General features: G+C 37.7%; 1 protein-coding gene across 1 annotated transcript in view; it reads right to left on the bottom strand.

Annotated features, from left to right (window-relative positions):
- AGBL4 (ATP/GTP binding protein like 4) overlaps positions 1-27,455 on the bottom strand; it is an 891,909-nt gene that overhangs the window by 287,999 nt on the left and 576,455 nt on the right. The window contains exon 7 of the mRNA XM_039319949.1: positions 8,405-8,494. Coding sequence (XP_039175883.1) covers positions 8,405-8,494 — 90 coding nt within the window. The remainder of the gene's footprint in view (positions 1-8,404; positions 8,495-27,455) is intronic.

Genomic DNA, 27,455 nt, shown 5'->3' with positions numbered 1-27,455 from the left:
CAGCTTGTTCCATTTTACCGTACCATATGGGGAATTATCAAATCAAGGAGTGATTATATTAATGAAGACTATTATATGACAACATTGAACGTTATGCATCAGTTGAAATGCTTTTAAGAAGTCCTGCAGAGGGTACCAAATGAGCACTAAATTGAGCATGAAGGTTAAAATTATTTTCTTTCCTTCTTTCAAACATTACAAAATGCTAAGGAAAATGGAGGTTTTGGGTTGCCGGAATGGACGTTGTATTATCAAGCATCTGTGTTAACATGGGTGAAAGAGTGGATAACACTCAGAAATAAAAGGTTATTGTATTTAGAGGGACATGATTTACAATTGGGGTGGCATGCTTTCTTATGGTACAGGAAAAACAGAGTCCATAAGTACTTTCAAAATCATTTTATAAGAAATGCCTTGTTAACAGTAAGGGAAAAAAATAAAGCTAAAATATATTAAAAAATTCCAGGGTGGTTATCAACGATGGAGGCATTTATACATCCGAACCTGGTAGACTTTGAAAAAATATGGACATATAAAGATATTTTAGATATTGATGGGAAATGAAAATCTAAACAAGAATTGGAAAATCAGGGAATTAACCTGTCCTGGTGGGCACATTTACAGATACAAAGTAGATATGAAAAAGATGTAAAAATGTATGGATTTTACAAGGATCAAACTGTGTTTGATAAGATTTTGTTAACTTCAGATGAGAAATTAATTAAGAAAATGTATAACTTTTTGTTAATTTTAGATATGGAAAGTGAACAAGTGAAAGAAACAATGATAAGATGGGCAAAAAATTTTGGTTATAATATAGAATTAGAAAAATGGCAAATGTTATGGGAGAGAAACTATAAATTAACAATGTCAACTTCGTACAAAGAAAATCTGTATAAAATGTTTTATAGATGGCAGCTTCCACCAGCAAGATTAGCAAAAATGTTTAAAAATATGTCAGATAGATGTTGGAAATGTAAACATAACATAGGCACGTATTACCACATTTGGTGGACATGTGGTAAGGCAAAGGCCTATTGGAAAAATATACATATGTGGTTAGAAAAAATATTGGGCAAATAAGTGGATTTTAAACCTGATTTTTTTTTACTAGGCATTATGCCTGAAAAGACTAATAAGCAGAAACTATATTTAAGTTTACACATCACTACAGCAGCGAGAATATTTTTTGCACAATACTAGAATAATGAAGGACTGCCATCAGAGGAAGAAATAATCAGGAAAATATTGGAATGTGCAGAGATGGACAGATTAACTATGAGGTTGAAAGATAAAGAAGATACAGACTACTATCAAATTTGGAATTTACTTTATTCTTGGTTAGAGAAGAGAATGAAGGATTAGGAATTGAACATGTATTAGCATAGCAAACTCCAGAAACTTGTTGATTGGAAAAATTAACATATGTTGATTTTTTTATAATAAAATAAAATAAAATTATTTTCTTTCTTGAGGCCAGAAAAGTAATTTAGACTAGAAGAAGGCAGTTTTTCTAATCTCTCACCGAGGCCTCAGGAAAAAAAAAAAAGGGCTGCATAACTTACTGTTCAGGTATTCAGATTGAATAAATGTGAAGACTGGCACATACAAGTTCTGGGGATACAGTTGCTCCTTCCCAAAAATGATTCCTATAATCATGGCAGCTGAAAGAAAAACTGTCCTGAATATGGATTTGTTAGCAAGAATTACCCCTTATCACTACAAATACGTTTCAATAGAACTAGTCGTTCTACAGAACAGGAGGTAGTGATCACTTTAAGAGGCAACACAGAAAACCAGGGGAGGGAATTAGGATGATGAGTGAATAATACAACAAATATTGGCCCAAGGAATATGGAGGATTGAGTCACGAGTTGGCTCATCAAATTTGCAGATGACACCAAGCTGGCAGGAATAGCCAACACTCCAGAAGACAGGCTCCAGATACAGAAGGATCTGGACAGACTTGAACACTGGGCACTAACTAACAAAATGAAATTCAATGGTGAAAAAAGCAAGGTTCTACATTTAGGCAAGAAAAACCAAATGCACAAGTACAGCATAGGTGGCACCATGCTCAATAGTAGTAACTGTGAGAGGGACCTCGGAGTCCTAGTAGACAATCACTTAAATATGAGCCAGCAGTGTGCTGCAGCTGCCAAAAAGGCCAACACAGTGCTAGGCTGCATTAACAGAGGGATAGAATCAAGATCACGTGAAGTATTAATACCACTCTTCAATGCCTTGATAAGGCCACACTTGGAATACTGCATCCAGTTTTGGTCACCACGATGTAAAAAAGATGTTGAGACTCTAGAAAGAGTACAGAGAAGAGCAACAAAGATGATTAGGGGACTGGAGGCTAAAACATATAAGGAACGGTTGCTAGAATTGGGTATGTCTAGTTTAACGAAGAGAAGGACAAGGGGGGAACATGATAGCAGTATTCCAATATCTCAGGGGCTGCCATAAAGAAGAGGGAATTAAGCTATTTTCCAAAGCACCTGAAGGCAGGACAAGAAGCAACGGGTGGAAACTAATCAAGGAGAGAAGCAACCTAGAACTAAGGAGAAACTTCCTGACAGTGAGAACAATTAATCAGTGGAACAGCCTGCCTCCAGAAGCAGTAAATGCTCCAACACTGGAAGTTTTTAAGAAGAGACTGGACAGCCATTTGTCCGAAATGGTGTAGGGTTTCCTGCCCGAGCAGGGGGTTGGACTAGATGACCTCCAAGGTCCCTTCCAACTTTACTACTATTACTATTACCTAGTAACAATTTTGAATATTCTCATTATATTAGACATACAAAGTCACAATGCCTTTTTGACAGAATAAAATCACTCTCTAATTTTATAAAGATAAATATATTTTATGATAATCTATTTTAGACATTGGCCTGATTTCATAAGGGTCTAAACCAAGTTGTTCTGCCTCTTAACGTATTTTAAATGCCCCACTATACTCCCATACTAATAACCTTGTGACTGTGGTCCTTGATTTGTCAGGGATGTGAATGTGAGGAGATCCTTACTCCCTTGGCCAAAAACCACTGTTGTCAAAAAAAAATAATAAAAATAAATTTATTGAATGGCAAGGTCCAAAAGAAGTTTCTGCCAAATAAATCTAAGCAAATATTCATTCCAGATTTTTCTATTCAGCAAGACAAGGTCCTGGAACTAAGGTATAGTATAGATACAGTCATAGGGCATTAGGAAGGAGGGCCTGTGTGCAGTGCAAGTATGGGCCTTTGGATCCCCTTGGAGCTTCAAGGAAATGCCTGAGAAACTTTATATTATGAATCTGAGTCTTCTCCCCCTGGAAGTTCGAACACAGAATTAGAAAGGGCTAGTTACGTATCATTTTAGTACCAACTTTCTCCAAACAGTCCATCAAGACTTGAACTATCCAGTCTGGCTTGCAGTAATCTAACATGCTTTCTCCCAGAGAGATTTCAGGATGTTATGACTTGGTAGATCCCAGACAGCTATTTTTTAAAAAATAGGGCAACTATTTGGGAAAGTTATACTAAAAAGCTGGCTGTCATTTGTAGAATGGGCCCATTCTGCCACCTATCTTGTGCATTTTCTTCTTTGGGTAGAATTGTTGTGGAGAAAAAAGAAAAAGAAAACCCAAGCTAAAAGCAGAAGTTTACAAATTGATTCGGTTCTGAATATCTTTAACGCTGCTTTAAGCAAGATCTCTTGGTGGTGGTATCACTGGATAAAAGCAAAAACACATTTTCTGCATCTTTGTGGGTGTTTGGGGTCAAAGAGTTACACAGAGGGAACTGAGCTCAATTTACTTTCATATCCCAATCTGGAGATACTATCATTTGAAGATTACAGCAGAGCCCACAAGTAGAAGAATGATTAATTCCGTTCTTTTTCCCCACAGGAGACTTTCTAATCCCCCAGAGAAATGGAAATAGTTCTCAAAAATTAAATCTAAATCCTATCTCTCCCACCAAAGCCGTATCACCTCTTGCCATCTTTTGTGTGACCTATTTGTTAGGGTTTGCTTATAGATAGGTCACTATTGGATTGTGTTAGAACTTACTATTCAATCCCAATGCTATTCCTGCTGCTAAACACAGATAAGAGGCATTTCTTAAAAGTTGTGAAGATGGGAAATTGAATGGCAGTTCTTGATCAGACTGATCAAGTTGCTGCAGGGTTTTGGAGGGATTTTTGTCAGGTGTAGCAAATCACAGGAAAGTTTTCCTTGAATTTCTCTTTAATTGGGTATTAATTCAAAAGCTGTGATGTCTTCATTTAGAGTAGATACTATACTGCAGTCCCACCAAGCCAGGGGCTTTAGGATTTGCACACTGTATATTGTACTAGCAATACCTTAGAATGCAGAGCCACTGTGACTGGTATAAACTAACCTAACATATTACACTCTATATTGTTTGTTAACTATGATTTATGCAATAAACCAGAACTGGATGGCTACATACAACACTCAGTGCTAAACTAAACAAACTTCAACATGATTTAGTGCAATGTGTGCATTTAGTCAGTTCCATCAAAAGAGATATTTTATTGATGAACAGCTAAAATGAAGAGGGAGTTTTGTTGGGACAATCAATGGCATGTAACTTAGCAAATGCACAATATTATGCCAAACCAAAACCCAAAGTGATTCCTAAAGACTAATTTAAATGGGGAGAAGAAAAAAATCAAACTTCTGGTCCATGAACAAGCAAGACAGGTAGAGAACAGAATAGAGGAGAAAACAGGGGAAAGAATAGAGATAAGATGAAAGAGAGAGAAATGACCTCCTAGAAGTGTGATATGATTCAAGGCCATCAATCAACAGAGAAGTATGAATTAGTCAGTTGGGGGTTAAAATAAAATTGAGATAGCTAGCTGGCCCTGTGTTCTTTCCTTTTTGCCTAGTATGGGACTTGCAACATGCAAACTAGAATATATCCCATTAGAGTGAGGATTTGCTTTTTCATGGGGGAATGAAAAGGAAAATGGGGAATGGTGATGCTTTTATGCCAGTTTGCTCCTGAGAATGAGATTGCTCTATGGGATTTGCAACGTAGGTTTGTCTCCTGGGATCAGTTTCAGAAGCTGTCCTGGAAAACTTTGGGATTAGAACAGAGAATGATAATAAATTCTTATTTATATTTCTGAAAATATGATTTTCTTATCTGTCTCTAAAAATGTCTAAAAGGTGATCTGGAAAACCATCTTTTTATAAGAAGCTATACTACGGTAGGAAATATAAATAGACATAAAGCATTTTATTCTCTTGCACTTCAGTGAAAACTCATTTGAGATATAAGCTGAAGTTACAAAATGTAAGATTCATCAAATGTCACTTCTTTAACCTGATGTTCTTCAGATAACTTGGACATCAACTCCCATATTTCTCGGGCAGTATAGAAAATGGCATGTGGAGAATATTGGGTTAAGAAAGAATGATCTCATAGAAGATAATGTCCATTCTCCAGGTGGATTCAAACTTAGTTTCAGGTATTTTTCCCAACCAGATGGAATGAGGATATGTGCTAAAAATACATAAACCACACATGCTGTTTAGCAAAGAATAAATTTTCATTTCATGCCACTTGATTTAACTTAATGTTATGCAAAAGTGTAATGAAAAGCTACCCCAGAACCACTTTGGGATTCTATTTCTTTATGATATGAGAGTCCAAGTTGTCAGTTTTGCTTTTCTCTTGCTCATCTGAACTAATGCTTGCTTTAAGTTAGATTATGATTAGCTGAAAATGCGATATAATTATCCAGCTATACTATATTTTATTTCCTCACTACCATCAACAAATCCATCTGGATGTCAAAAAGGGTCCTAAAGTTATAAAAAGGTGAATATAATAGCTTCACAAAATAAACTACAGTAGAAAATTAAAGTGTAAAGGTGATATTTCTTTCAGAAGAAAAGAAATAGCTAAAATAATGCCACTAGGTAGTTGATTCAACAGTTCAGTGAAATTCCCAAGAAAGTTGCAATTAAAAAATTGAAATATCATGTCCATTTTACTAAAATGCAAGCAGATAGAACCACTTAAGACTATGCTCAGAGTGTCCTTGAACTGTGAGATGGGTGGCAAATTTAATAAAATTTTTTTAAAAATAGCGAAGAATAGGCCAGCTTTGCTATACAATCAGCTCCTTAACTTACTCTTGCTTGGTTATTTTTTTCTCCCATGTAACATAAGTAAAAAATAAGTCCAAGATTTAAAGAATTTAAAAATAAGTAGACATTGCTTTCCAACTTTATCGCAGGTACTACTTCAATTAATGTCACCGATTAGCAGACTACAACAAATAGTACTTCTAACCAGGTATCAACTGTCAGAATACAGGCACATCTGAGCTGCTTACCAGTACTGATTTATTTTATTAAAAAACTACAAATATTTAACCATCGTGTAAATGATTGTAAAGTCATTGTTATAGGTGAAACAGAACTGGTCCTATCAAAACAAAACAAAACAAAACTACCACAACAACAAAGGACTTCATTTTCTAGGCATGTTTTAGGTACAGTCATATAACACATTGTTTTTCTCCCCCCAAACCTGCAATGTGAACATTTGATTCACAAAATTGGAGTCTCTTAGGACTGACAATTAACTATGCACTCCCATGCATGCTTACTCAGAGGTCTCAATGCATTCATAAAATATTTATCCCTCTCTCATAATAATAGAATCTGGAATCATCCAATGAAACTATGAATGATTAAGAAATTAAGGGTATGTTATAAACTGTGTTTTAATTACAGATTATTGGGTAACTAAAATATTCTGGGTTTAGTTTTACATTAATGGCTAGGCAGAAAGAAAATACTAAGCTAGAACCGCTCAAACCTTATTATGGCTTAGTATGAACATGTATATTCAACTGGTGTTACAGCTTCTAACACAGACACTTTTAAAAGTGGTAAGATTACCAGCACCTATTAATTATGATGGTTATATATTGTCCTCAGTATGAGATATCTCTTAATACCTCTGACAGATGTTATTGAACTCAGTCCTATTTGGGGCATCCTATACAGATTAGATTTATCATTGTGAGAACAAAAAGCTGTTCAATATAGTTCGTAACAGAAGTTACTACTAGACAGGTGTGTTAACACTTTTTTCATGGTGCCATATATAAAAACCAAACTGTGTGTTGTTCAGCTAAAATAAGTGATCTAGGCTCAGAAACAAAGTTTTTTAAGAACAGAGCTTCCGACAGCACTTAAATCTATGTGCTTTTCTAAACTATTTTCTAGGACTCAATAGATTCAGCAAAATAATGTACATATCATTATAGACCCTAAACTTACACCTTTGCTGCAAAATTAAGTAAAAAGTCATATATAATTGGATTTCAGTTTGGATATATGCTGCAAGAATTCTATGAAAATATATCTATTCATTTTGTGCCTCTGTTAACTTTCATGAGAAAGGTGTGGATTTACTCTAATTCTTCATCAGTCTGTAGAATACTAATGACACACAAAAAGTAAATCCTCAAGAGACAATAAGTCCAATGGTTCATTGTAGATGGAAATCCACCATTTTCCAGTCCTTCCATTCACAAACAAATCAAGCATGCAATATTGCTGCTGACAAGCAAGTTTCTAATACACTTGTCCATGCTCATCTTTGTCTTGTAAGAATTTAATGCTTACAAACTTACAATGACTACTTTCAGCCGTTTTCTCCAATGCTTTATTATTTTCCTCCCCATTCAGCATAACTTTGCCCTGCCATTCCACAATAATTCCCACATCAGGATAAACATAATTATCTATATTTCCCTTCTATGATACTTAAGAGAGAAACCAACTTCTAAATGGAAGATTTATTCAAGTATCCCAACTAGCAATTCTTATAATGGCTGTGTAAGGTATGAGCCATTTCATATAACCTTATATAGGAATGTGTTCCAACTGTAGCACAGTCTTATCAGCTGCAGGGTTTGTTTTGTCAGCAAACTCATCATAGAAGGAGTATTTTATCAAAAATACTTATTCAGTGATATGTTATTAAACTCAATTTAAATCCAGTTTCCTTCCACATGCTGAATAAGGTTTGTTTTATGGCAACATTTGGACTCCCTAACTAGAAAGTCTCTTATATTGATGTCAACCATAGATTTATCTAGATTACAGTCATGCATGTTGATTGGAAGCAGAACCTCCAAAATTTCAGACTGGAATTTTTCTAGGGCTAATCCTGATGGCCACAAGGTGGCAGAAAGATGTGTAGTTCCAAATCAACCCCATTTAAAATTTAAACGAAAACTATCAAGCATGCAGTTTTAAGTAGCAGAGGCTAATAAGTGTAATGGCTAGAGACAGGTTCCACACAGAGATAAGAAGCTTCTATTCTTGAATTTCATTCAAATTCTTACATATGAAACTATTCACCTTGGCATACAAGAGATGATGGTGTTTCCCCTGGATGGACACGGGCTGTAATAAACACCACTTTCTGTTCTGCTCCAGGACGAAGATTTGCTGTTGAAAAAAGAAAGAGTTTTTTAAAAATAAATAAATAAATAAATAATGAAATTGACATTCCTTTTCCTATATTTATCTAACCTTAAATAAAAGATCTGTGGAAGTTGAGGGGTGGGGCAGTTCCTGAGTGCCTTTGTTTTGTTGCCTTGTTTCTTGTTTTTTCCAATGAGAAAGTTGAAGGATAAGCAAGACTTCAGTAACTGTTCTTTTGGGGCAAAACCTCTTGACTAAGATAGTGATAGTTTTCCTTGACTAAGACTAAGCTTTTCTTCCTAGAGAAATTCAAGGACTTTAGAAAACTGTTGATCCATAGAACCAAGATATAGAATGTCAGGGGGGAAATGTCTTTGGCAAGCCAGATAAGAAGCTTTATGAAAAATAAATGGCCCGTAACAAGACATTATCCATTACTGGTTTAGGCCACGGGTGTCCAAACTTAGCAACTTTAAGACTTGTGGGTTTCAACTCCCAGAATTCCCCAACCAACTAAAAGAGTGATTTGATTATTTTTCCTATACTGGGTTTACAAAAGAGGCTTATTAAAGTTTTGAAAAAATCTGTGAGAAGGGAGAAAGAAAAAAAATCAAGTTCTGTGACATTTGGGCTTTTTTTAACTTTTCAAAAAACTAATATGTCATTGGATCCATGGAAATAAAAATCCAGTCCTTCATTCCAACAAATCTCTAATACTGGTGAACACAAACAGAGTATTTTTGAAAAACAGTAATCGGCTGCATACACTAGTACATGTACACAAACATATACCATATACCAAACATATACCAACAATTACCAAGAGGTTTAGTTGCTTTAAGAACTGATTTTGATTTAATTAACAGAATTAATAGAATACTTTATTTTAGCCAAGTGTGGTTAGTCACACAAGGAATTTGTCTCTGGTACAAATTCTGATTAGCTCATTGTAATAATTTTTGAATCCTTTCCCCAGTTTTCAAACTTTAAGTATTTAAATAAATTTTAATTTTTAAAAGTTTTCATCACAATCAATCCTTCTTGTATAAAAGAAACAAACATATCTTCACTGGTTGTTTTAATCTTGTATGCTACCTTTAAATGAAGAGAAGGGCTGATTGAATGGAGGGTGCATAATTGTAATAAAAGAACATTGTTTATGGCTCCAGATTGACCTTCATTAGTTGGTGGCTAGAAAAACAGAAATTCCTTTCCTCTGAAGATCAGCCAGACAAAAGCAGAGGAAAGGCAGTAATGTTCCCTGAAGGACAGAAGGAGCCAGGAGTCAGCTGTGCTAATAGATAAGAAACCCTAATGCAGTGGTGGCGATCCTATGGCACATGTGCCAAAGGCTGTACTCAGAGCCCTCTCTGTGGGCACGTACGCTGTCACCCAGCCCCACCTCCTCCCATGGCCCCCTCCTCCCCAATAGCCCCCCCGGAGGAGAGTCACACCCGGGCATGGCCTGTGCGAAACAGCGCAGCCAAGGGCATGGCAGCTGGGCAGCGGGGACAAGACTTCACCCTCACTCAGTTGCATGCAACTGATGCTGCGGGGTGCGGGTAGAGGGCATGGCCGCCATGGTCCTACTGGGTCGCCTGGGCGATTTGCAGCTGGCCGTGGAAGCAATGAATGGCCCTGTGGGTGGGTGGGGGTGGATCGGGGACAGGGCAGGTGGGGCGGAGTGGGTGGGACCAGGGGCAGAGTGGGGGCAGAGCTGCCGGGGTAGAGCGGGGGCTAGGGTGGGGGTGGGGCCATTTTTTGGCCATTCAATCTCTAAAAGGTTCACCCTAATGGATCATATTTCCCTAACAACAACAGCACCAACCTTTTGTGTTCACTTCTGACAAGCAGTTTCCAGCTTTTGGATGTGTTCTAACTCTGTTAGTCAACGAAACTGTGTTTATCCACGAGGTTGTGATTTTTTGATTGTCCTGATTGTAACCCTTTAAAACTTAGGGCCTTAGAACAAATCCCTGTACCTGCTTTGAAAACTTTAATTTCAAGTGCCCTTTTTTTCTGTAGCATAAAGCTATTCAGTAAGTTTTAATTGATTTAATAACTAATTGGCCCGCATGCCAGGATCAACAAATCCAGAGCTTCCTGGGACAACAAGGTAAAGAACAACAAAAATACTGTTATCAAGAAATGGCATTCGGGGGAAAAATAAAAGATACGATATTTAGCCTTGTGTTTACTGTTGCAGGTACATTGGGGAAGAATTCATTTTCTTTATTTGCTTGAGAGTTAGATAACAAATCCTTCCTATTTTGGGGACAATAGCTAGAAAGAAAGATAAGAAATGTGATAGGTGGATGCTGGACTGTGCAAGATTATTTTTAAACCATGGAAGGATTGGGGGAAGAAGGAAGGAGGAAAGGGAGAATTATGCACCATGACCATTCACTTCGCTAATAAGAAACATAGCACATCAATAACCAATTGGTACTCAAACTACTCTGAATAACAGTGCCCTGAGAAGATCAGGTTGTCCAGCTGCCAGAAAAAAAAATGAGTTATGATCTTTATTTAAAAGTTGGAAACAGGAAGTACAGGAAGAACCATTTAATTTATTTTGGGGAGCTAGGAGCTACAGTGAGGGTGAAGTTTCGTTTTCCAAGTTTGTGGGTTGGTTTCTGAACATTTCGTTACCAGGGTAGGTAACATCTTCAGCGGCTTTTAGGGGATCTCTGTGCCAGTGCTCTTCTATTTATAAGGGCTTCAGGTGTGAGTGTGTCAAGTGAGGGTCTTGTCATGAGTCATCAGACAGAGGCTTGTGATGGGTCTTGTGATGGGGAGGTTACTAAAGGTCAGGGTCGTTGAAGGGTGTGAATCCTCAGTGAGAGGCTGGTGATGGGGATATTACCTCAGACCAGGGTCATTGGGAGGGGGAGATTACCTCAGGCCAGAGTCATTGGGAGGTGAACTTCTTGGGGGGAGTGGGGCTTGTGTGGGTTGGTTGAGGTTTGGTGCTGTCTCTGGTTAGCTGGGTGATTGATGTGGATTCTGAGGGTTTCGTAGGCTGGTTGCAGATCAATGTGTCTGTTGATGGAATTGTTTGTGGAGTGCCAGGCTTCACAAGCGTGGCAGGTAGTAGCGTGGCAGGTGGTAGCGTGGCTGGTGGGGTTTTTTTTTTGGGGGGGGGAAATGTTCGGAAATCAATCCACAAGCCCAGAGAATGAACCTTCACCCTCATCCTACATCCGAGCTACAGATATTTGCCACTATTGCAAACATCATACAGTATGGTAACCAAAAGATAATACTGGAATTTTGTACACAGTCATATAAACAACAACAATATTACTATATGCATAACCATATTATACTAATTTTGCATTCATTATGTGCCATATCATTTGCTATCTTAGAACAGGCATTCATTTTGAATCTCTGTGGTGGCTTCTGTTTGTTGCTGAACTGATGGAAAAGTTAGGCTACTTTCTACCATTTCATATTAATTTGGCAGCCTGAAAATTAGAAGAGTCATTACAATGAACTAATCTGAGCTCTTGATGTGTATGAAGCTGACCTAACAGACAATTGATTTTCATTCCTTTCAGTTCTGCTGACCGTGGGGAGGGGGAGAATGTAAATTGGGCATTGCATTTGCATGCTAATTTTATTGCACCCTTGCGTCTTCATGAGAAGATAAAAGTTTGGGCTAATAAAAATAAAACATTTCTGGCTCTAATACAGGCAAATGTTTATGTAGGCAGGTAACAAATTGTAAAACATAGTAAAACATAGAGAATGCAATAATCATCTTTAGGCAAAACAGACTGGAGCTTTTGCTTAGCTTTTAGCTTTCATTTGCAAAAATCACTTTAATGTACAGCAGCATTTTCAAAGTAGAGTAATAAGAAATTAGTAAAACTGTTGCCTCATTCCTAACTACATACAGTACATAATTATTCAATTATTATTATGGCTGGCCAGAGGAAAGGATTATAGGGAAACATAATCAGTTTATAAAAATATATAGACATCTGCAATTTATAGATTAGGGAGTATCTTAGATGTGCATTATACGCATAGGGATTACTCTCACGTCAACATTTTGAATGCATCTCACATATCATTGTGACAATGCCCATCACAAAGCAGGTATATGATTTCTTTGTTTCACTGTGTTTCCTTCCTTTTGTGGATTTGCATTACTTAACATTTCCCAAGAGTATATAACATGATAAACTATGATGGTACTTTAAGTAGCTTGGGACCAGTAGCCTGAGGTTTCCAGTCAAAATCGGTTGACCTGTTTTTGATCCAGGAATCACAAAAGAGCATCTGTATTTCTAGGCATTGCATTACTTCCAACCTCCCTCTAACATGGTCTATAACTCCTCTGCTCCTTCCCCAGCTGAACGTCCTTGGTTCAGAGGAGGGAAATCGTGCAAACAATTTCAGCATTAATACTTGGCTGCATTTTCAACTTAATAACCTGGAGAAGGGATGCTCTTGTCAAGCAAAAGGCCAACAATATTTTTTGCTTTTGTGTCTGTTTGTTTGTGTGTGTGAGAGAGAGGGGGGGGGAGGAGGGAGCGGGAGGGAGAGTTGTTATCAAATATAGAAAGTCAAAAAAAATGGCAAAGCAATTTTGAGTGAGACGATTTTCTCCTCTCCCACTCTCAATTTGTTTGTTTTTAATCAGCAGGAAGACTTAGAAGCAAACATTTCTGCCTCTCTGTTTTCTGACACTGTCACGCCCAATAGTCCTACAAGGAGAGAGAGAATTAACTAGCACAGAAAGGCTTCTATGTATATGCTTCCCATCACAAGCTGGCTTTTGCATTTAGATTAGCCATAGGTATTTTTTTTTTTAATATAGGCTCCACAAAATGGAATAGGAAACAGGAAGATGAGTGGCATGTTATTTGATTCTGAAAGGCAAGATTACAGTAATGCACAATTAAATGAGCAGAAAGTGGTATTTAATGTCACCTGCATGCATTCTCACTGTAGCATGAAGTTTAGCAGACAGGTCCTTCCTTCAGCTGCTCTTTTTGCCTCCTTCCCTCCATTTCTATTTATAAGACAAGTACAGATAAAGCTCTGTGCCCCTCAGAGTGCCAATGCTAAGAATAAATGGAACATCAAATATGTCTCCTGAAAGGCATATATCATCTTGTTAAATTTGTTGGATAATCCCAGAACGCTAGAAACAATTCTCAATATCCCACAAATGTATATATCCTATAAATAATATGAGGTATAAACATGAGGGAGGAAAAATGCCTCAAAAGGAGGTTCAGGATATACAATTCAATATCACACACACACACACACACACACACACACACACACACACACACTAGTTGTATTAGTACAATAGTATCATTTTTATTGCAATTACTCTTGCTGTTAGATGCTCAGTCGCAAAGGAGATCTGGAAACATCAATATTTTAGGTATGAACGTATGCAAATTTCTTGATATTTATAAGTGGCTTCACTGTTTTCAGTATATGTTTCTTCAGTCTTCAGTTGCTAATGTAAATTGTGCGTACATGACAGAAAGAAATTAGTTTGTTATTAGAGGATGGCTATACATTCAGATGTGAAGCAAAGAGCAATTTGTCCCAGCAAAGAGCAGTGAGATTGAAGAGCTGCCACAATTTGTGTTGATGAGACATTTCACATCTCAGCCTGCTGTGGCCAATAAATGGCAGAGGCCCTGGGCACACAGAGAAGCCTCTTCCACCTACTACAAGCTCCAGTCAAAGCAGGAAAAATATTTTTTAAAATGGCTGCATTGCTCTTAACAGCAAGAGTAAAACGCTGCTTTATGAAGTACATGTAGAAGAGAATTCACTGTCTCCTTACAATATATATCTCCATTAGAGGGTGCATGATTTGGAAGAGGTTATTTGGGCCTTTTGCAGCCTTGCACTTCTCTGCTATTCATTAAAGTCACCTGATTTCTTTTAGATTTCTGCAAAAGGTGGGGGAAGAGTGTCAAGGTTATAAGGAATCTATTGGTTAAAGCTAAAGCTCTTAAAGAAACAGCATCTTTTTAGCTGCCTGCAAAGTCAGTCTATTTTAATGAAAGCATCATTGCTCAGGGGAAGTCCAAAGCTGTCCATTCAGATCATTTTCAAAATGTGCCCAGCTAGCTAATCTGCATAACATTCATATGCAAAGGCAGTATATTACTGAATGCCAATTTCTAAGCACTAATAGTGGGAGAAAGCAACTGGCATTAAGTCATTGTGTTATTATGGGAACCAAAATCTGGATCTGATGGATATTTGGTTTAATCCAGCTGAGCTTTTCTTCCCAGCATCTTGTGTTCTTATAGCATGATGATGATAAAGATGATGATGATGGTGGTGATGATTTAAAATTTTATTGCAACCATATGGGTTTTAGCAAAACAAAATCAACTCTTATCAACTCTAAAAAACATAATCAGCAAAACATAAACAAATTAAACAGAAGCCCAACTTAAAATGTAACAATCGCCAGCAGATACAGTATAAACCTGATGATAAAATACAAGCCAATACAATTTAACCAGTATAATGTTGGAACATTGCACATCATACCACTTTGTTTATTTCTATTGGTAAGTTTTGCAAAATAGAAGTCACAAATTTATTGATATGAGGAGAATTATCTGTGTTAACAGATGGAATATTCAGTCATGCTGGGAAATGCAGTCCAACATACCTGAAAGTGGACAGATTGGCAAAGATTTGGTTAACCAATTAGACATTATTCTATAAAATTTGAATTTCTTTTACTGAGAATTTTTTCCCCTGCTTTAGAGTTTAGTCACCTCATCAACTCTTAACACAAAATATCAAGAAACCTTAATTAGAAACTCAATATGAAATATAGATTCTGATGAGTCCATTATTATGCACAAACATATAACTACAAGGTGGCAGAAAATGAAAAATATTAAACTATACATCTTGAAAGAAAAGAAAGCATATTTCTACTAAGCAAATTGTGAGTTTTTGTTTTTTTTTTTCAAAAGAACGCCAGCCTGGGGAGATCTTTTAATTAAAGTCAAAGGCAAGTTTAATTGTCTATGGGAAAAAATAATCTAATCCAGCAAGGATTAAATTTATAAAATAAATGCCTGCTGAAGCCCAAGGGCTTGATTCTCAACCATCATTTATTTAAGGGATGGGATATGTTGGTAGAAAAACACTGTCAATGAGAGGTTGTATATCCATTTGTCTGAAATGGTGTAGGGTTCCTACCTGAGCAGAGGGTTGGACTCAATGATCTCCAAGGTCCCTTCCAACTTATTATTATTATTATTATTATTATTATTATTATTATTATTATTATTATTATTATTATTATTATAGCATAAATTAGTACTGCTATGTTTGCCAGCTCTTGGTACACAGAGAATTTTTTCTTCTTCGGCCACAAACAGAGATAAGAATTTTGATACCAAGCATTAGATTCACTGCCTGTAATTGCTGCTGTTTGTGTATCTAGTTTGGCTGTTTTATGTCTGTGAATACCGTTAAATTATAATGGTTAGAGGTGCTGAACACTTAGAGAAAAGGATATAAATGATTCCTACAATCGCAAACTCTTGGCTTAACCTACCAGCCTAGGCTGTTGTGACAGTAAAATCAGAGAAGAAATCATGTGTACTATCTTGTTGTCCCCAGTTTGGGTCTGAGCCTGGTGGCAAAGCTGATGAAGAACACCAGACATGAAGTGCAGGTTTTGTTTCCTTTTATTGAAGCGTCTCAGCAAAAGGGGTCTTGGCCAGCAAAATGTCAGGACCTAGAAAAAGGGTTAAGCAACCTTTATATAATTTCACTAAAGCAGCAGGCAGGACAAGGCAGAATATATAAGAAATATAATCTAATAAATGTTTTAGTAATGATCTACCAATTTGTTCTATTGGTCTTTAGCCATCCCTATTCCTAAGCCTTGGCTAATGAATGCTCCAGGAGTTATCTAATATGCATTCAATTTGCTCCAGACCATCCCTGTTTCTAACTTCTAGCTGAGGTATGCAGGATGTATAACTCTTTGTTTCTGTTATCAGTTCTCTAACCACCTAGAATAGATAAATGTGTTACACGTGCATATTCTCTGTGAGTAAACACTTTTTGTTCTTGCCAGACAGACTCCACAAATACAAGCTTCCCAGTTTTCTTTCAAGTGCATGCCATAGCCCTGCTTTGTTTTAGCAGCCCATCAATCTTGAGCCTCTGAGAGAAAGTGTAGGTTCACCTGCATTTTGCAAAATAATTAATCAATGATATTTTGTTGCGGACCCCACTCATCTTGTAACAGTTGGCTTTATGCCATCTTCCTTGTTGTGTCCATCAGTTTTGATGAACAGGTTGAAGTGATTTGATAAGTGGACTAAAACATCGGTGTGTTCTACCACCATGCTATTTGCAAGAGAGAGAAAATTATATTTCAACCAGTTCAGACTTCGCATTTTCTCAATACCTATCCAGTTTCTCTTTCCAGTATGTTACTATGCATCGAAACTGGCTGTGTACCGACTGAATTGAGTTGCATTTTACAACAAGGTCTTTGATGAGATATATCCTTCTTGCTCTACCTTCATGTGATACCCAAATCTCTTTTGAATGACTAGGAAACTCAGAAGAAATGTGGGATGTTAAAAGAATACTTGGGCAGAGAAGCCAGATTTGAAAGGGATCCTGTTTTATGAATGAAAATGCACTTCCCAATCATAAGGTGTAAATCAGTTCTTGCATCCAAACTTTGACATAACGTAATAGTTACAGGGACATTGATTTATTGCAGCTTTGTCTTTGATTTACATAATCTTTTTTAAAAAATGTGTGTATCCCCATTTATGAACCTTCTAATAAAATTATCCTACAGCTGTGTAGAGAGAAGGGTTTCCCTTTTTCTTAATTTTGATCTCTCTTTGTAAAGCCATTCTTGTGAGCTAAAGAAATCTGCATGCTATACAATACAGCAGAAGAATATTAACGATGTCCCTGCACATGAAAAGCTTTATTTTTTTTCACAGACATAACAGCCCACCTCAGATTCATTATAGCATTTCTCCAGTGTAATTTTTGGTATATTTTAAGAATACATTTCGTCAGATGATAACCACAAAGCAATTTACAATTATTGGCACTGCAGCATGCACAGATCTTTGGATAAGGTTATAAAGTAGACATAGCAAGAACAATAAGAAAATTAACAATAGTACAATTTAGAAGGAGAAAGCCAAGGCTATTATCCTAGTCTAGAAATCAGGGACATACAGAGGACATGCACATATCTGTAGCTCCAGAAATATCCTGTCTTGCCAAGATCAGTCTGAAGGTAGCACATTATAGAAATTATAGCACAACATACCCCCCAAAAAAATACTGCAAAAGACAAACTAGAAACAAAAATTAAAATAAGCAAGAAAATGGTAAGAGAACACCTATCCAACCTTGACGAATATAAATCACCAGGACCTGACAGATTACATCCCAGAGTTCTGAAGGAGCTGGAAGATGTTATCTCAGAACCATTACACCATATCTTTCAAAGGTCCTGGAGCACCAGGAAAGTACCTGAGCACTGGAAAAGGGCTGATGTGGTTTCCATCTTCAAGAAAGAGAAAAAAAACAGACCCAGGAAACTACAGACCAATCAGTCTAATATCAATACCTAGGAAGATTCTGGAAAAGATCATCAAAAAACAGATCTGCAAACAACTAGAAGTGAACAAAGTTATAACTGGTAGCCAGCATGGGTTTGTTAAAAACAGATCATGCCAAACCAATCTTATTTCATACTTTGATAAAGTGACCAAATTAGTAGACCAGCAAAATGCTGTGGACATAGTATACTTAGATTTCAGTAAGGCATTCGACAAAATAGACCACAATCTACTGCTTGGTAAGCTAGAAAAAGGTGGAATAGACAAGATCACACCAGATGGATTTGTAGCTGGCTGACAAACCATACTCAACGAGTAGTCCTCAATGATACTACATCCACATGGAGAGAAGTAAACAGTAGGGTACCACAAGGTTCCGTCTTAGGCCGAGTACTCTTCAATATCTTCATTAATGACTTAGATGAGGGAATAGAAGGGGAACTCTTCAAATCTGCAGATAACACTAAACTGGCAGGAATAGCCAACATCCCAGAAGACAAGCTCAGGATTCAAAAATCTTGACAAACATGAACAATGGGCCCAATTCAACAAAAGGAGTTTTAATGTGGAGAAAAGCAAAGTTTTACATTTTGGCAGGAAAAATCAAAGGTATAAGTACAGATTAGGTGAGACTTGGCTCAAAAACAGTAACTGTGAGAGGGACTTGGAGTCCTAGTGGACAATCACTTGACTATGAGCCAGCAGTGTGCAGCAGCAGCCAAAAAAGCTAATACAATCCTGGGTTGTATAAACAGAGGCATAGAATCAAGATCACGAGAAATATTAGTACCGCTTTATAAAACCTTAATGAGACCACACCTGCAACAATTTTGGTCACCATACTACAAAAAAAATAATAAAATAAATTGAGGTCTTGGAAAAAGTTCAGAGAAGAGCAACTAAGATGATTAAAGGCCTGGAAACTAAAACCTATGAAGAACGGCTGCAGGACTTGGGTTTGGCTAGTCTAAAGAAAAGAAGAAATAGGGATGACATGATAGCAGTATTCCAGTATTTGAGAGGCTGCCACAAAGAAGAGGGGGTCAAATTATTCTCCAAACACCAGAGGGCAAGATAAGAAACAATGGTTGGGAACTGATCAGAGAGAGAAGCTACATGGAATAAAGGAGAAAATTCCTAACTGTGAGGACAATTAACCAGTGAAATAGCTTGCCTTCAGAAATTGTGAGCACTTCATCCCTGGAGGCATTTAAGAAGAGACTAGACATTCACCTATCTAAAATGGTATAGGTTCTCCTGTTTGAGTGACTTCCAAGGTTTCTATTCTATTCTATTCTATTCTATTCTGTTCTATTCTATTCTATTCTATTCTATTCTATTCTATTCTATTCTATTCTATTATTTCTCACTTGTTCTCTATTCCAGGTAGTGAACTCAACCCCAGTCTCTCTGAGTCAATTATCTTTGCAGTGTTTTTCCTAATGTATGGGGTATTTTCATTTTTCTGTCCTTTGCAGTCAGTATTCATCTGCTATTTTTTCCTCCCTTTTGAAGAGCAAACTGTTCAAAATTTCTATATAGGGATTTTGTATAGAGATTCAAAACAAAGAGTATACAAATTACCTTTATTGTTGAGTTCTTGTCCCAAGGTTTCAGACCTGGATGAACATTGGCACAAAGAGGGAGAGGAACATTTTTTTCCCCAAAGTCCAAGTTGATGCTTCCCTGGCCACTTATTCTAATGAGAATGATCCCAAAATTTCAAGAAGCCAAAGCATGAAACTCTGAATTTTGCATTTTGTATTATATTTTATTTTTCATGTTCAAACCTCTGTGTTGAAAGGAAAGGGAAGCCTGTGGAAGTTATGGGTGGATATAATTAATGTGATCCTTAAAAAGAGAGAGGTGAAATGTTTAAAAAGTAAGTATCAAATGATCATAGAAGAAGTGTAGATTTTTTTTTAAAAAAAGATGGGTATGCAGTTGCATAATGAATAGCATTGTGTTAACTGTATTTAGTTCAATCTCCCTTTCTTTTATCTTTTGACTTTTATATCCTTGGATTACTGATGTTGAAAGGGAGCAGTATGATGGGAATATATGTATCTAGGTATAATATACACTACTTTGAATGAGGAAAAACTTGTTGTGAGCCAGCTCACCTATGATTTTAGCTGTGAAAATCTGCCAGAGCATAGTCACACTTGAGATAATACAATGCCACATACTTTCACCAAGGAAGATATGAATATTGATACTGTAATTATCAGTGTCAAGAGGACATGAAGCTATCGTCCATGATTTCTACTTAGAAGAATGCTTGAACCTTTTATTCATCTGATTAGAATGAATAAACTAAGAATATATTAATATTCCTTGATCCTAAAGTGTATTTTTCTTACTTACATTTTTCTCTGAAAACAGCCATCAGGATTTTTTCTCTGGATAGATGAAAGCACAAACATTTCTAACAGCTTTGATAAGGAGACAGGTTCTGTTGTTTTCCATTTAAACAGCCCTGGGTCATCTCTCAAGGTCATGAAAGAAAAAAATGACCTTTGATGGTTTGGTGCCAATGTGTCATAAAATGAAGCTCATAACAAGCACACAGAAAATATTCCATTTTCCTATTCTTGAATTGAAAATTCAGCACTTCAGCTGAATGTAAATAGCTCAGTGGTTCAGGTTTATATGAAAATGCAATCAAAAACTGAGCATCTATTCTAGACAAACAAATAAAACATAATAATAAAATATAATTAATGAAATGTTATTGAACAGAGACCTAATGTATATGATCCTTATAGTAAACATACGTAAATAGACATTTTCGTAATAGGGCTGAAAACTGTCCTCTTAAAGGATCTAAGTTTTTAAAATGCAATTTTTATATTGGAGCAATTTATATCCAAAGAGTCTTTTTTTTTTCCTATTGAGATCTTCATAGACTTGTATAAAACTACAGCTTTTAATCCCCAATCCCCACTGGCATTTTCATATAAGCACTGGAAATGCTATTGGGCTTTAGAGATTTAATTTAGTGAAGGAAAAAAGTATTTCTATTAAAGTATATACTTTTTTTTCCAGCATAAGATCTTGAGAGGAGCCAGACAAACTGGATTATTTCAAGTTCTAGGGGGAAAAAAATCTGGCTACCCCACTCTGTTTCAAAGCTGCAGCTTCACAAAGGAAGCTTAACAGTGGTGAGTGCCTGCAAGGTGCAGGATAAGGAACTTTTAAATCCAGACTAATTGCAAAAAGTGCCAGGCTTCTGAATAAATTCAAATCCTATTGGATTTGTTAAAACTTCGGAATACTTCAGTTCCTAGTATATACCTCCCTATGTGTACATGTAGAAGCATGGAAAGATTGGAAATAGGTAAAATCAAACTGGCAACATGGTCAGAGGTATATCTTCGGTGGCCTAGATAGCACCATCCATACTGAGTGTACAGATTCAACAAGATCCACCAAGAAGAGAGAAGCTGTTGATCCTGTGTTATTTCTGATAAATATCCAACTCAATTGGGTTTAATTATAGAGGAGTAAAATACCTCTGAAGAAAATGTGTGATAGGCATTACAAAAACATCAGCTTACCCCTGAAAGGGAGAAATGCGCAAGGAAGAAACTCAACTGTGGCTTGCCTTGATTCTCTTAGGTATAAAAGAGAGGGGGGGAAAACTCTGACAAGCTTTTAAGATTCTGTTCTACCACTACATCATATAATAATGAAGAAAAGTTACAGTAGTTCCTGTGGTGTCTGTTTCCTGACCTCACCTACCTTGAGGGGCTGGCTATGGTTCAACTCACAAAGAGATCAAAGGAGGTGAAAGCCAAGTCTTGGTCTGTAACACTTCCATACAAGGAGTAACACAATTGTGCCTTTGTTGTACATATAAACACAAAGAGGTTTTTTGTTTTTTTGTTTTAAAAGGTTGCTTCCTTGGGCTTTGTTTTATTTCCTGTGCCCTCAGAAGAGCTTTGTCCTTCTCCTTTTGGTGCAGTTTGGATAAGAGAAGCTGTGCAGGCACAGACACTGTTGTGGAGATATTTAGCTCTGGAAGGAGAGCAGAGCATAGAAATGGTCAGCAAACTGGTTAACTCACCTTTGTTATCTATTGTGCCCAGGAACCGTCTTCTTCTATGTCCTAGACCAGGGGTCTGCAACCTTGACTACTTTAAGACTTGTGGACTTCAGCTCCCAGAATTCCTCAGCCAGCATAGCATAGCTGGCTGAGGAATTCTGGGAGCTGAAGTCCACAAGTCTTAAAGTGGTCAAGGTTGCAGACTCCTATCCTAGGCAAAAATGCCACATTCTACTTCTTGAATAACATCTTCCCTACTTAACCAAGAGGTTTTAACACAAACACACTTTTATGCATATATATATATATATATATATATATATATATATATATATATATATTCAATAATGATGGTGAAAATGCGACTCCCGGGCATAATTATAAATGGAATGAATAAAGCGCGTTCACCAGGAGAGTTTAAAGTTAAAATACTTTAATTAAAGTATTTTACTATATTAAAAGGTTGCCAAGCTTTCATTGGGAAAACTCCCCAACATCTTCAGGGCTGTGGGAGAAAACCTGAACAACCAAAGACCTACATACAAACACCCGCGAAAACCTCAGAAAACATATATATATATATATATATATATATATATATATATATATATATATATATATATATATATATATATATATATATATATATAATCTCCCACCTTCACAGAAACTAGGTAGTTCATAAAAACAATCAGGCAAAGCAACACCCATTACAGCAGCACATCACAGCTTCTCAAGGCCCCAAAGTCCTACCCTTCTAAATTTTAAAAGGGTGGAGCCCAATTAAATATCAAGGATCCAGTAACACAGGATAAACAGAGCCTATATGCAGAAAATGGACCATAGTTGTTATATATGGTTTTAAATCAGGATGGCACTGGATTATATTTGAAACACACCAACAATCATGTTAATGGAGATCTCAATAATCCAGATCATAGGTGTCCCAAAGATGCTTTTTCCAAAAGGCAACTGGACTTTCTTGTTTTTGTTTTTTTTTTGAAAAAAATTCCATTCCCCACCAGCACTGAAGAAGCTTCTTGGAGGAGAAGTGAAATGTTTTCAAAGAGAAAAAAAAAAACTAAGTATCCTGTCCTGTGCACACATCCCAAGGGTTTAAATCTTCATTGGGGCTTCATCAACTCCAAATAGTATTCCTCAGTATTCACTCCCACACAGGAACTAGTGCAAAACCAAATGAGTCCAGTTCTTCTGTCCAGAAACATAGAGCAAGTGCATAAAATCTCCTCACCAGGTTCAGACTCCAAAGGCTAGAAAGCCGGAGACCATGAGTTCAAGTCCTACCTTAGCCATGATAGCCAGTTGGGTGACTTTGGGCCAATCATTTTCCCTCAGTGCAACCTACCTTACAGGGTCATTGTAAGTGGGGAAAATAAAGTAAGAAGGTGTGGTGAATATGTACTTTGGCTACATTTACCAACTTGAGTTATTTGTAATATGTGTGTGTGTGTGTGAATAATGCGAATCCTGGGCATTATGTTAACAAATAAACACTTTTGCACTCCAAAAGAGAAGGCGGGACAACCAAGGCAGTTAATCAGGAAGGATGGCCCTATCACACGGGCAATGAGTAAGCAGTTAGACCAGCAAGGTGTATAAAAAGAATCTCCCCACCCCCTGAGCTTCACTCGGAAGACGCTGGCAGGGGACCAGCAAAAGCTAAGTTGTTTCTTTTAACATTGTAAATAGTTGTTTTTACTGTTTTTAAATATCTTTTTAGCAACAAACAACTGGTTTATACCTCTTCCGGAAATCAAAAGTTGTGTTATTGAACAAATATGCCCAGGATTTGCATTTTTGCAGTCAGGGTTAAAAGCCAGTTAACAAAGATGACTTAAATAGGTTTAGCTAACATTTGCACTCGGCTCTTAGACCGCGTCACCGGCCCTAGCCGGTCAATTTATATTCCAGATGTTTCCTTGATATTTGTATTGCATTCTCCTCTGTCATTCTTTCGGACCTTCTTACCTGCTCTTTCATTGTCAATACTTGGGTTTGTCAACACCCTTATATCATCCTCCCTTCTAATAGTATTTACTCTTATTTCATCTTTCCTTCTACTGCGGGTCTCGGGGGCATTTGATTTTCTCTTAGTTCTATCATCCGTCCCACGAGTGCTCCAGATACTTTTTCCCACCCCCTTTAATTGTGGATCAATGTTTTCTCCCTGTTCTGTATTCCCATTTCTCTCTTCCTTGCCCATACGGGTAGTGCTTGTCCGAGCGTTACGCACTTTGGCACTTGTGCTCCCATCCCCCACCCTAACGTTCTCTATGTTAGCCATCTTCCATTGTTCTATCTGTCGATGATCATTACTCCTGTCCAGGGTGGGCTTCCCACGCTCACCCAGGGAGGGATCTAGCTGCGAATGGGGACACTCTTCATCCGTGGTTTTCTGCCCGTCTACAAGGCAAGAGGGAGAAATGCTCCCCCCTTTACTATGTGAGCGAGTTGTCATTCCACACTTTCCTTTACTATGCGAGCAAGTTGTCATTCCACACTTCCCCCCCCCTCCATGTCAGGCACCCCTCTTTATTACTGTAAATAACATCAAGTTCTAGGATCTCATCACTGGTTCTTCTGGATTCCCTACTAACACCACCGTCATTCCTCCTCTACCTAAGGGGTGGGGGTCTGCCGGGATGCTGTTGGGGAATGCACGAATCATCTGTCCGGGGGGTTTTCTCCCCTCTGTCTTCCGGAGGGAGATCAGCTGTCAGTGATAGTCTATGTGTATCCAACGCCGGCAGGCTCCTCAGCTGTTTGTCGGAGTAAGGTTGTTGTTGGCTGGATGCCAAGGAGGTATCTGTAGAGGGTTGGGGGTTGCTTAGAGTCCTGTACATCTGTTTGAAACGGGAATCGAGTGCAGTACCACCTCCTCGGTCTTGCAAGCATCGGCCAGGTTGTTTGTAATGAGTGGGGTGATGATTCGAATCCCACTTCCTCAATGCTTGTTGCGCTGGGCATAGATCAATATGACGGTTAACTGAGTCTTTATTCAAGAACCAAGCCTCCTTCAGTAGCCGGCCTCCCTTCGTGGCATCACTAGACACAATTCGTGTATTATCAAAGTCAAATTGATGGCCATGTTGTGTCATATGCATCCATATTTGGGGATGTTGCTCCCCCTGTTTTATGGCTAACTTATGCTCATGTAAGCAAGTTCTTAGCCGTTTAGCTGTTTCACCCATCGATTTATAACTACCGCCGATTTTTCCATGATGGGAAGTGGGTCCTTGGGATGCATGACTTTAGATCGTAGTGTCTGGTTGGGTTTGTGAGCCACTTCTATGCCATGGGGGGCCAGCAATCTGGCTGTCGCTTCCGAGACATTGTTAATATAAGGCAGAGAGATGCGCGTTTTTTGTCATAACGGTTCATCTCTCCGCTGATTGCCTCGGAAATGGGGTGTTATGCCATGCTGTTTTATAAATTTCACCGGATACACATTTTGCTGACAAATATAGAAGAGATGTTTCTTTTCTTTCTTTTTGAACTCATCCATGCTGCAGTGGGAGTCCACGCGCTTGAATAACGCTCTAATGCAGCTAGTCTTATGGGACACTGGATGGTTACTCCTATAGTGGAGGATTCTATCCGTATGGGTGGACTTACTGCATGGCATATAAAATGGCATGGCATAACACTCCATTTCCGAGGCAATCAGGGTCTGTGCATTTTCCAGATCGAATGTATGGTTCAAATTGGCCATGTGAGCCCACACTTGTGAGCACTGCTCCTGCCTTTTGATTGCTAGTTCATGTTTGTGGACCCTAGTCCTGAGCCTTTTAGCTGTTTCCCCAATGTAATTGCAGGGGCAGTTTCTGCAATTAATTCTATAGACTATGGAAAACTGTTCACCGTTGGGGAGCAGCTCTTTGGGATGCATAATCTGGGTTCTTAGGGTCTGCTCTGGTCTATGGGCAATGCTCACATTGTGGGGGGCCAGCAGCCAAGCCGTGGCTTTGGAAACACCACAGATGTAAGGTAAAGCTATCTGTGTGGCTGGTGTCATCTTTGCCCTGGAGAGTTGGGCCCTGTGGGGTTGACATGGTCTGCTGTAGCCTCTCATAAATTCTGTGGAGTAGCCATTGAGCCTAAAAGTACGATATAGATGTTTTCTCTCTTCAATTTTGGCTCTCCCTGTGCTGCAATGGGAGTTAATTCGTTTAAATAAAGTCCTAACACAACTAATTTTGTGTGCTACAGGATGATTACTCCTGTAGTGCAGCATTCTATCCGTATGATTGGGTTTACGATAGACAGATGTACACAATGTGCAGTTGGAGCGCTGACTAACTAGTACATCCAAAAAGGCAAGTGTGCCTTGGATCTCTTCCTCTGCCATAAACCGGATATCTGAATATACAGAATTCAACTGCTCCAGGAATTTGATGCTGTCTTGTCTTTTGATAATTACAAAAGTGTCATCCATGTAGCATGCCCAAAATTTCGGGTGATACCTAGCCATTACAGTCACCTCTAACCGCTGTAACACCACCTCCGCAATGAGCATTGAAACTAAAGAACCTTATGCTAAAACATTTTAGTATAAGAATGTGTGACTGTATCAATTTCACTCAGTTTTCTTTTTTTTCAATTCATTTTGGCTACTTCAATACCTATTGGCAGATATCTGTTTCCACAGGTACATATTAGCACTGTACAGATTTCTATAAATATATGTAAGCTCATTTTTTCTTTCTCTGATTGTAATATTTCAGTTATTTTTCTTGGTTGTCATCCTCCACTTTTCAGTTTGCAAATCTATCAAACTGGGGAATTTCCCCCCTTTTTTGTTTGGTAGCTTGGAGTAAGTTGTAGTGTTTTATTGTACAATCTGACCTAGATATTTGAATATACACTATGTTCTCCTTGTGATTTAAGAAATCTGAAAACACTAAACTTTGTTTTTTTGTCCTCATCTAAAACTGTGTGCCATAGTTTTTTACCTTTTTACTGTGTCAGTTACCTCTGTATTTTTTCAGCTTTTACATGTCTATGTTTGGGTTTACTGAGGGTACAATTTCAATATATTTCTTTCATAAATCAATTAATATGCAGTAAAAATATCCCAAATGTTTAATTGTCTTCTAACTTACTGTTGCCTTTCACACAAATCCACCTAGTAAGAAATACATCAATAACGTAATACATTTAATGAATGCAAATTCAACAACTGTCCACATCTAAGATATGACAGCAAAACGTGCAACTGATACGACAGATGAAAAAAAGGGAATAATCTCTTCCAAGTAATGCACATTGAAGAATTTCTCTCTTCATGACA

This window comes from Crotalus tigris, unplaced genomic scaffold, assembly GCF_016545835.1.
Source record: "Crotalus tigris isolate CLP2741 ecotype Arizona unplaced genomic scaffold, ASM1654583v1 scf7180000023617.9722795, whole genome shotgun sequence".
Classification (NCBI taxonomy): Eukaryota; Metazoa; Chordata; class Lepidosauria; order Squamata; family Viperidae; genus Crotalus; species Crotalus tigris.
This window is presented reverse-complemented; position numbering and strand designations above follow the sequence as displayed.